The sequence below is a fragment of the Aphidius gifuensis genome, linkage group LG5 (genome assembly GCF_014905175.1).
Source record: "Aphidius gifuensis isolate YNYX2018 linkage group LG5, ASM1490517v1, whole genome shotgun sequence".
Classification (NCBI taxonomy): domain Eukaryota; kingdom Metazoa; phylum Arthropoda; class Insecta; order Hymenoptera; family Braconidae; genus Aphidius; species Aphidius gifuensis.
Window position 1 is genome coordinate 14,161,659 of NC_057792.1, and position 12,059 is coordinate 14,173,717.

At 22.0% G+C, this 12,059-nt stretch overlaps 1 protein-coding gene across 1 annotated transcript in view; it reads right to left on the reverse strand.

The window, feature by feature from the left end:
• LOC122857640 (metabotropic glutamate receptor 8-like) overlaps window positions 1-12,059 on the reverse strand; it is a 35,194-nt gene that overhangs the window by 9,950 nt on the left and 13,185 nt on the right. The window contains exons 4-6 of the mRNA XM_044159906.1: window positions 6,044-6,175; window positions 2,966-3,145; window positions 1,679-1,848 (exon numbers count right to left, since the gene is read on the reverse strand). Of these exons, the coding sequence (XP_044015841.1) occupies window positions 1,679-1,848; window positions 2,966-3,145; window positions 6,044-6,175 (482 nt within the window). The remainder of the gene's footprint in view (window positions 1-1,678; window positions 1,849-2,965; window positions 3,146-6,043; window positions 6,176-12,059) is intronic.

A 12,059-nucleotide genomic window follows, 5' to 3' on the forward strand; every position in this document is an offset into this window, starting at 1 on the left:
TGCAACAAGAGACATTGAAGATTAAATGTTGAAAAAAACGTGGTATTTACACGGCCAATTCGCACAATAAAATCAATCGTTAACGATTCAATTGAAATGACTGAATTGTCGGAAGCTCGATTTACAAAAAAAAAAGTAATAATAATAGCTGAAAAATAAACAAATAACATGGATACAGATCAGGTTGCTACGCATTTTTATTGACAGAATTTTTTATTTTATTTTATTACAAATATACACACAAGCACACACAAAAATACAACACATGAATTCAAACAAATTAAACACAGCTGAATGATATCCGTTATGCCAATCGTCAATCAATTTTTTATTTCCATTTTTTTTTAAATTTTAACTGTCGATTAGTAATTTTTTTTTTAATAAAAAAAAAATCAAAGTACCCTCGGGTAAATAAATAAACAAAAAAAAAAAAAAAAATTAATGATAGATCAAAATTTTTTAAGGCGCGTTGATTTGAGGATGAAAAATATATGGGAAAAAAATTGTGTACATGTGTTGATGTGTAATTTTCAAGACCGGATGAAGAAAGAAATATTTTACTTAAAAATTTTTTTTTCGTTGACTTATTTTTATTTATGAACTGTTTCTTTGGCGATAAATATAATGTTAGTTGGAAAAAAACCGTCATGTGCAGCGATGCTTGAAAACACCCATGAGACTCAGACCAGAAATGATGGAAATTGTACTGGTGAAAATATACAGTGAAACTTGCCCGTAAGCCAAAAGTAAAATACACACAAAAAAAAGAAAAACAATACAGTCTTTTCTAAAGAAAAAAAAGGATGATAACAATAACAAATGATAAGGAAGGATATTTAAAAATTAAAAAAAATGTTTTTCCTTTTTTTTTTTCGTTGTGTGCTTTAATTTTTTATAATTAAAATATTTGTACGGAAAAAAAAATCCATCTACTCATGCAAATAAATGAAAAACATAATAATAAATATTTAAAATTCACAGTGTATAAAAAAATAGATTTTTTAAAAAATAAACTTTGAATATATATTTTCATTTTTATCCATTTTTAAAAAATAATTTTATTGTTGTCATAACCACAACGGTATCACAATAGCTTTTCACAAAAACCATTGATAAATACTCAACAAAAACTTGTCGACAATAAAAAAAAAAAAAAAAGTTTAAAAATAATAAAATTACATTGAAAAAAAAAATCTACACTTCAGTGCTCAAATCCTGAGCAAGTTGACCGAAAAAGAACTATAAAAAACTAAGGAAATTCAGTAAGGTGATGAAGATGTTTCAGAAAAAAAACAAACAAAAAAAAAAAGTTTTAAAAATAAATTATTAAAGTTTAAATCCAAGACAGTATTTATATATTTTTTTATTTTATTTTTTCATCATGTACCAAAAGTAAATAGAGAGTGAAAAAAGAAAAAGAATTAAAAAAGCTTGATAGAAGCAAAGCTCGTTACCACTTTAAAAAAGAGTGTTGTAAAAGAAAAGCGAACATGTTTTTTTTTTTTTTTTTACTCACACATATTTACTGATAAAAAAAAAACTTGAAATGATAACAAACGCACGTACACCATTTATCATAGCTTATATAACATCATAAAATATAATGTACAACAATATAGTTGTATGTTAAAGTTTAAATATGAAAAATATATTACAAAATGAATGTCATTTATTTTACCTTACATTATCTTCATCAACAAACAGAATGACACCACGTGCATTATGTTTTGAATTGAGTCTTTCTATGATACGATCGAAATCTTCTGGTCGAGAATTTCGTAATATTTTTTCACTCACTGCAACACAAATATTGTAGTCTGCTGCAAGTCCAATAAAGCTTGCTATTCCCTGTAAAAAAAAAAAAACAATTTATTATTTAAATATTCAACTATTGTTAATTGTTTTTAAATTATTTAAAAGCTTTTTTTCATAAAAATAAAGCTAGACAATTTTTTACAACAATTGAAAACATTTTATTATATTAGTAAAATGGTTGACATTATTTTTTTAAAGCTCAGGATTATATAATAATCCTGTCGGAATATTAAACGATAAATTAGAAAATTACCTATTCATAAATTCAAGAAAATCAACCAAAGAAGCTCAACTTTAATACTGATGGAAAAAAAAAAAAGATCTTCATGTGGTTTTTACTTTTTAGTTACTGAAAGATGAAAATAAATAAAAGTTTATGACAGTGATATCGTATAATTTTATTATCTTGACTATTAACTTTTTTAATTTAACAAATTTAAAAAATTATTTTACAAGGAATTCTGAGTAATTTGTAGTATGCAGCTTTAATATTGTTGTGGAAAAATTAAAAATTGAATTTATGATTACATTGGGTTCTAGGTAAATCTAATATTTTCATTGATCATATTTCAAACAAAGTACATTATTATTAACTTTTGTTTGAACGCATAATAATTTTAAAAGTTTTTAAATAAACTTTATTTATTTTTTTTCTAAGGATTCATAATATTTTCATCAGCTTATAATAATACCGAAATATTGACTGAAATATTTTATTAAAAAATATAATAATAATACCAAACAGTTTGATCAAATATCCTTTTAAAAAAATATATATAAAAAAATTTAATATATTCAGAATATCAAGTGGTGCGAGTCAATGAATAACCCTCCGAAAAAAACAATATATTTTTTTTTTTTTCTATACTGAAGATAATTATCAAGGTCTTAGATAAACATTACCACTTTAATAAAAATTTATCAAAAAACAAAAAAAACAATACGTGCGATAAATACCCAAGCTTAAAAACTTAATTAAAAAAAAAAAAATAAAAAACAAAATTAAACTAAGAGATGATCATAAATATTTTTCTTATCTTTTTTATTAGCACGTGAAAATGTACTTATATTTAACACAAATATAAATGTAAATATAAAAAAAAATTAATTATAATAATTAGAAAATTATTATTGTTATTATTTAACGTACTTTTTCACCATAATCTCCTTCAACGGCAACTGTTGAAACATATTTCCAGCCAAGTTTATGAACAACTTCAACCATAGCTTGTGCTTGAAAATTATCTGGTGGTACAACACGACTGAAATATTCAAATCTACTTTTCTCTGATAATTCTGTACTTGTTGATGCGTAACTCAGCTGTGGTATCTATAAATAAATAAATGAATAAATAAATAAATAAATAAATAAATAAATAATCAAAAGCCAATAATTAACAATACATAATTTAATAATTTATACAAGTGTTTTTCTTATTTTTTTTCTTTTAAAACAACTGCGTATATTTTTTTAATTAATTAATAACAATTAACAAAAACAATTGTTAATTTAAAAACAAAATAATATTAAAAACAATTGTTTATAAATTTTGAAAATTAAAAAAGAAAATATAATTTAAACTTGAGTTAAATGTATTTATATTTATTTCGTGTTTTTGATGGATTGAGCCAATTGCGTAATAAATTTTCATGTAAAATATATATTATATTATACCCAAAGGGATTATTATCAAGTAAAAGACAATGATGATAATAGAGACCAAGAGAATTGCGAGACTATGCTTCTATTGTTCTAGTGTGTTTCGTGTATTTTCCATGTATATATCAAATGAAGATTATTATATACAGTTTGTTTGTGAAATATATCACAAACACAGTATTAATATGCACATTACTCAGCTAGTAATAAATGAGACACTAAAATTTTTATATAGAACATTACTTTAAGAGTTTATTGATTTACAAATAAAAAATGTTATAAAATAACAAAGATAAACACTAAATGGATTGTATAATGTGATTTTATATTTTGCAGAAAAAATCTTACATAAAATTTGTATACACATTCTTGACATAACATTTTTTACATGTCGATTTTTAAATAATATATTTATGTATTGCTCTTTGAGATTTTTTGTGTAAAGCAGACTGTCTCTCTATCATCATCACTGTATACTAAAAGATGTTGAAGACATTTTTAAAGAAGAATCATTTTTTTTTTTACATGTTTTTTTTTTACTTTCATCGTTTTTCACTTGATAGCTTTTTATCTTGACGAGACGATACGTGTGTAAAATATATCTTAACTACTGCAAACATGTCAGTGGAATATAAAATAGTATATTTTAACTTTATTTACTTGTATGCTACTGTTTAAATTGAATTTTCATTTTTTATTTTTCATTCAATATTGTTGTAATAATTATTATTTTTTTATAGAATTGTAGGTTGTTTGATTAGCTGAATATTAAGTATAGTATTCAAAGGTAGTGCAATTAGAATGGATGATTGTAGTTCTTACTATACCAGCATAAAATTTAATATAAATTTATGTAAAAATTAATCAAGTTAATTAAAAAAATAATACTCAAAGACCTGTCAATGTTTTGACTTTGGATTAATTAGCTTTTAGTTTGAAAAAGTTATTGATTTTAATATTTCTTTGCAAGTTATTTTCAACTAATTTTGTATTGACGTTTGAGATAAAATAATCGTCAATCAAAATGCAAAAATAAAATGAAAAAACGACTACTAAACTCCCCAGATTTTAATGAGCCAAACTTTTTTCTATTGTGGTTTATTTTTTTTTTTTTAAACAACAACAAAGTCAAGATTGTTATTTAATAATTAGCACTTATGATAGACTGCAGTGTCAGGGATTTTTTATTTTTTTTCTGTTGCTACAAGAATATCGATCTATTTATTTATTTATCTATTTTTTTTATCAATTAATTAGCTTTGTATTTTTATTTTTAGTTTGTAATTTACTATACATTATTTAATTTCATATATTTTTTTTTTTTATAAAAAGAATATTAACTATATAATTAAATGACAAATGGCTATTGTACTTGAATTCCCAGGTTATTTATTGAAATCGATAAACGGATTTTCAAGTAAAACCACAAACAACTTACACCAGCTGTGTAAATATACAATTAAATACCATAAAAAACACAAGTATTTGTATTGAAATTTTAATGAAATATATATCCATAAAATTTTAAGTAGATAAATAAATAAATCTTATCTTATATAAAAAGATATAATAGTATATATTTATCATCAATTGAAAATATATATTTTATTTACCAATCAACATGTTTATTCAATGCAAAAAATAAATTGAATAAAAAAATAAAATATAATTTAAAATATGATAAAAATAGATAACTTTATAAATTGAATAAAAAATAATGATATAAAAAAAAGTATCTAGTATTTTATTCATTCGTATTTTATTCAATCTTTTCAATGACATGATGAATATAACTATTTCAATTCATTATTATTTTAATAAATTTAAAATAAATTTTAAAAATATTGAAAAAAATATTTTTATTATTTTGATTGACACATAAAAGAGACAGCAAATTTTTTGCTGTTTCAGAAATTGCCATGGATCAAAATTTGTCACGTAGTTTATACAAAGTTATAGGATCATGTTTTTGGTTTATTAATGTGTGTATTAAATATAAATGTGAGTGTGTGTGTATACAAAATATACGAGGGATAAGTTTAACAAAAGATAAATGACACATGACTTGAACTTTATTCTCACACGAAAAACTTGTTCGAAATCTCTTCTCTCATACATGTATACATGTATATATTGATATGACATAACTTATTTACTAAAAAAAAAAAGTTAAAAAAATAAAATTGTATAGTATTCCACTCGATGCAATTTTTTCAAAAATGGAAAAAATAAAAAAATATGTATATATTCTTTTTATACATTTTATATTTTTTTTTATTTGAAATATATTTTTTTTTTGAGCTTAAATTTTGGAAAAGGACACGTATTATATGTACATATATATTGAATTTAAAATCGATTGAAATTGAAAGGTCGGTGTGCATGAGCTGAGATTAAGCACGTAGTTATTCAGTAACCGATTGACAACGAAAAAAAAAAAAATACATGGAAAGAAGGTTTCTATAAATATGATTGAAAAAATAAATAATAAATAAAGTATAAAATGTATAAGAAGAATAAAGATACGTGTCACTAAATTTGAGTATATATAAAATAAGCTTGATTTACCTTAAATAGACGTAAAATATTAGCAACCATTATGGAAACGACACTGAAAGATGCGCCAATAACACCAGTAACTGATTTGTGAGGCACGTAAAGTGGTGGTTTTCCATTTTCACATCTGTACTCTGTCATATCCTGTAAAACATAAAAATAATAATTTATTATATCATTCAAATGATATAATTTATATTCTACAAATATTTTTTATTTTTTGTACAAAAAAAAATAAATTAATTGCTTTTTTTAAATTGCCAATTAAAAATTATTAATTATAAAAAAAAAATATAAAAATTATTTTAGTTATTTTATTTAAATTATTAAATAAACAATAAATAAATTTTTTTTTTCATCAAAAGTTTATTTCATGCTATGAAAAAAATCGAAAAAATCGAAAAAAAAAAAAAAATTTCGATCAATGGAAAATCGTTACTGTGCTAGAAACGACAATTAGCCAGTTTAATCGCTAATCGACACTTTCATTCTTCTGCGGGTTGTCACAAGTAGATTGGCTAAAATAGAAGGTGGACCAATAATAGGCGGGGGGAGGGACAAGGGGGTGTTCATCATTGGGGGGATTTTATGAGGGTAAAATAGAAGGTGAATATAGCCCGAGAGAAGGGTGTTTGATAGATAGTGATAGTGTCTCCACAACGAAAGGACATTATCGATCCTCGTTGAATTTAATGTGAGATTTTCAACAGACGAAAAGCAAATAGCGTCGTTCATCCATGGAATATTCGTAATCTCAGAATAGCATTGGTTCAACTCACAAATTCCATCTGAATTATTTTTATTTTTTTTATTTTACCCCTATTGACATTTTATTATTATTGCATCTTAAAGGCTTTTTTTTTTTTACTTTACTTTACTTTACTTTTTGATTTATTTTATTCGCATCGTTCAGGTATATATGTATATGAAAAAAAAATTAAAAGAGATGAAAGAAAATATAAATTATAATTTGACTTGTTGCGAAATGATGGATTGAGATTTTTCATATGAAAATTATATATATAAGCCTAGAAAACTTTTATTAAAATATTTTCGTTATTATTGTTATGTTGAGGGTCTATTCGAGAATAAATTTACATATATAGATATTGTGTTGGTGATGGTGTTGGTATTTTGGAGTGACATGACTAATCGATCATTTAACTGACAGCAGTTTACTCACCCAAGACCTACATCTAACCCAAATTATACACTTAACTGAAGTATCGTTAATTATCTTCATTATTATATTTTGAAATGATCAATGTATTAATTTTTTTTTTTTTTTAAATAAATTTAATAATAATATATAATTTAATATTATTAATTTAATTAATTAAATTGTTCAAATAATATAATGAAATTTTCTGTGTGAAAAAAAAAAAAATGTATAGGTGTTTTTTCTAATTACATTAAATTTTTTTTCATAAATATTTTTGTTTTTTTTTGAATAATTAATTAAAAATGTATCAAATAATTGATAAAAAATGTTTTCTTTTATTCTTGGAAATTGTATTATAATTTTAATTGCAATATTTTAATTGAAAAAAAATATTTTTTCATTTATTTTGTATATTGATGGTTAATTTGAATTTTTAATATTGACAATTTTATAATTCATATGTCAATTATTGGTGTTTTTATTAGCGAATATAATGAATGTATAGAATCAAATTTATTTCACTATCAGGTCGATGATTTGTGAAGTGTAGAATCAAGTGTACTTGGAAAAACGAGACCAGCATTATTGATCCGATTTGCCATTAATTTACAGTTTTCTATTTTCTTTTTTTTTTTTTTTTTTTGGTTTGCAGTATCTCTGGGGAATTTATACGTATATAAAGATGATAATCAATAATACCAAATAAATGAAGATAATAATTGAATGTAATGAAAATAATAATAACAAGCAGATTTTATATATCGAATTTAATCGAAATACAAACATTTTGTTGAAAAAAATAATAAAGAAACCAAGCAAAGAAATAAAGTTATTCAAGATACACACACTTGTCACAAAAAATAAAAAAATAAAACTGTCAACTTCTTTGCTTTACTATTATCTAAGAAAAAAATAAAAAAAATAAAAAAAAGTACACTAGGAAAAAAAATAAAAAATAAAATAAATAAATATAAAAAAATAAAATAAAAATATATGTAAGACTAATGCCTCGACAATGGTCGAATAAAAGTTTTTCATTTTTCAAATTACAAGTACATTTATCCAAGCATACAACAACGACAAACGATCCAACTAAATTTATAAATATCTATATATTTTATATTTCTATCTTAAAAAAAAAACGATAATTAAATTAGATAAATAAAAAATATTAAAAATCAAAATAAAAAAAAGCTGATAATAAATAAAATGAATGAAATAATAATAAAATTTAAGTTTAGAAAATTTTTTTAAATAAAAATAATGTACATGTACATTATTTAAATAAACTATTTACTTTTTTTAATTTTTTTTTTTTTGAGTAATACTTGGTAATTGAGCTGGAATTATTATTTGTAAAAATATAAATTATTGTTAAATTAAATATAAAAATTCAAATGAAGAAAGATGTAGATATATAAAATTTGAGTGTATTAGATAAAAAAGCTTGTTGGTTGCTTGATAGGTATAGATATAGTCAATGAAAGAATTGAAAAACGGTTCGTATGCTCAGCGAAACGTGCAAGTCTCGTCAAGCTTGCATCTTGCTTGCAAGCTTTGCCACTATATCATGCTCTAATAATATCGCAGACTCTACATCAGATAATTTTTTTTTTTTTCCTTATCTTTCATTTCATTTCTATACATATATTTTATATTTTTTATATACTTTCTATTTGGTTTTACACATCCATACAATACCTCTGAACAATCATAAAATAAAAAAAAAATTTCAATTTTATTTTTGTCATATAAAAGAGAAACATTAAAAAATCCAATTCAAAAAATTAAAAATAACATTAGTATAATTGAATTTATAAATATTTAATATTCTTTATTATTTTTTTTATTTTTTTTTTTTAATAAATGTAATAAAAGTGACATGAAATAATGCAGACTGCAGAGCTTTTTTTTTTGTTGATATTTTTTTTACATTTAAAATAAAATATATAGTACGATGTTGTAGATGTGGATTTATTGTACGTGATCTTGAAGTTTGTTAAACGTGATTGGAATTTTTATTTATATAAATTTTTTATGAATTTTTTTTTTTTCCATAAATTATGCACGTTACTTCATTTTGTTGACGAGGAAATATACAATTTAAACTTTTTTTATTATTATTTACTTTGAAAAATTTTATAATTATTTCGTTTTTAATTTTCGTATTTTAATTTTTTAGTAGATCAGATTTTTATAAATATATACTGATCATGAATCATCAATGAAACTTGCTTTGTAATTTTTTTTTTTTTATTTCTATTCGATATTTTTCATCAGACTATTTTTCAAAGAGAAAAAGAGCTTTCATGCTCTCATTACAAAATCCATTTTCCTTTTTTTTTATTTCTTTTCTATTATTGCCTTTTATTTCTTCTTTCAACTATCAAAAAAAAAAAAGACAAATGAGTTTTATAGAAATATCGAAAAAAAAAAGAAATTCCAAATTTTCAGTGAAATATAAATTTCAAAAAAATTGACAGAAAAAAATTTTTACATGTTTGCTAAAATATTAGAGTCAAAGTACAACTTCATAAAAATAATACAACTATATTACAACTAAAATTTTGCCAATAATTCTTTTCAATTTATTTACAAGTCTTTAAATAATTGGAAAAAAAAAAATATTTAAATAAATAAAACGTCAATTTGTAATAAAAAAAATAATGAAAAAAATAAATAAACATTTACATTCGCATGTAGATAAAAAAAATCATACAAAAGAAAAATAAAACATCAGCAAAATGGTTTTGAATGACGTGTTAATTGAATTCCCATTTTGTCTTCATTTACTTTGATGCCAAATTCAATTTTACAATTTTATTTTTACTATTTTTATTTATCTTTTGTCATTGTTATCTAACAAGCCCAACAATTAAAAATAATAAAAATTTACAAACAAAAATAAATTGAGATAATGAATCAATGAAAAATATTTTTTTTCAAATTTATATTTAAATTTCTATTGACAATCGAAACTGTCACTTGAACAACTATAAAATTCGAAATATATTTACTGAAAATCTAGTATACAATTTTGGTATTTATAGCATTGGAAAATTTCATTGTTATACCATGGTATTTATGTGGGAAATCAAAGTGAATGTATAGATATATAACAAAGTTAGAAGAGATGAAAAAGGAAATAGAAAATAGATATTCCCTCAAGCACAGTGAAATTTCTTGAGCTTAATTAATTTCGATTCAAAACAATTGGTTCACATTACTGAATTCACATATACAATTAGATATGCCATATCACTTTAGCATTGATAATTTAATTATTTATAAATATACAAATATTTCAACGAATGAAAACTAAATTAATATCAATTTAAATGGAAATTAAGAAATTAATTAATCAAGCAAAAATGAAACAAAAAAAAAAATGTTCTTATTTAAATCTTCTTTCATTTAAAATATCGATTAAAGTAATTTGTTTTTTTTTATTTTTTTATCTATAACAAAAGGATAAAAATAAAAAAAAAATTTAGTTGGGTTTAGACTTTAGTTTAGTTGGAAAAACAATGGAAAAAAAAAAGGTAAATGAAGACAATGAAGAAGAAGAAGATGAGAAGGCTCGTATAAAAAATTAACTAGATCCAGCCTCTTGAACAAACCATCCAAGCCTTCATTAAAATACTCAAAGTCAACTAAAACAACTCAGTTAAATCTCGAATTACATTTTTACTATAAAATTAAAATTTACGTAATGCATATTACGTAATTGTTTACTCAAATTTAATATTGATTAGTAAGTTTATTGCTGATGAAATATTTTAACAGAGTTTAATTTATCATGAAAATACTTGTCAATGATTGGCTTATAATTTATAAATCATTTATGATAATTCAACATACTGGAATTTAATTTATTCTAAAAATTACAATCAGGTGTTTCGACTAATTAATAATTGTACATTCAAGAGAGAATCAAAATTTTTTACAAAAACCACTTTTGGAATTTAAATTAACAGCATAAATTGTTTTTATTTTTTTTTTTTTTTCATTTAACAATTAATTTTGTCAAAAAGTTTATATGAAAAAAAAAAACATTATAATGTTGAAAAATTTAAATAACATTTGAACACAAAAAAAAATAAAATAGAATACATATTTTATAAAAAATTAAACTAAATAAATATTCACAAAATAAAATCAATTAAATTTTTTTTTTCCTTTTTTTAATTTAAAATACATATTGATTGAAATATTTTTTGATTGAATTGATAATCATAATAATGACTGTTAATATTTTAAAATTGTGTATAGTAAAAAAAAAAAAAAAATTAAAACCATTAAAAAATTTAAAAGGAAAATAAATGATGTTTAATATAAAAAACTGTCAATATTTTTAAGTGACAAGATATTTTACAGTGTAGTAAAAGTATTTGTGAATTCAAGTTGGCGTCTGTGGCACATCGAATGAGTTTTTTCATAAGGGTCAAAGGTACAGGGAGGAAGGAAACCCAAGTGATAGATAAAAAAAAAAAAAAAAAAAATTTAAAAATAAAGAAAAGCAATGTAGAAGGCTAAGAGTTCATATGAACGAATGGCAAATAACGACAGAAAATGGGCTCAATGCCAAAAACCACTCGACGAGATTCAACGTGGTGAATCCTTTTTTTTTTTTTTTTTTTTATATTTTATCCTTGCTGTGTATGTACAACCTTACCAATATGGTTTCCTTTTTTCTCTATATTTTCCACATTTTCTAAACGTATAAATACCCAAAAACATTCAACAAAAACTAAATCGGGCTAATCAATTATAATTCGTTTCAACTCCTATTGGTATTTTTATTCTTTTTTTATTTTATTTGTAAAACCATCCAAGTATTCTCCTCTAAAAATTTTCAATAATATT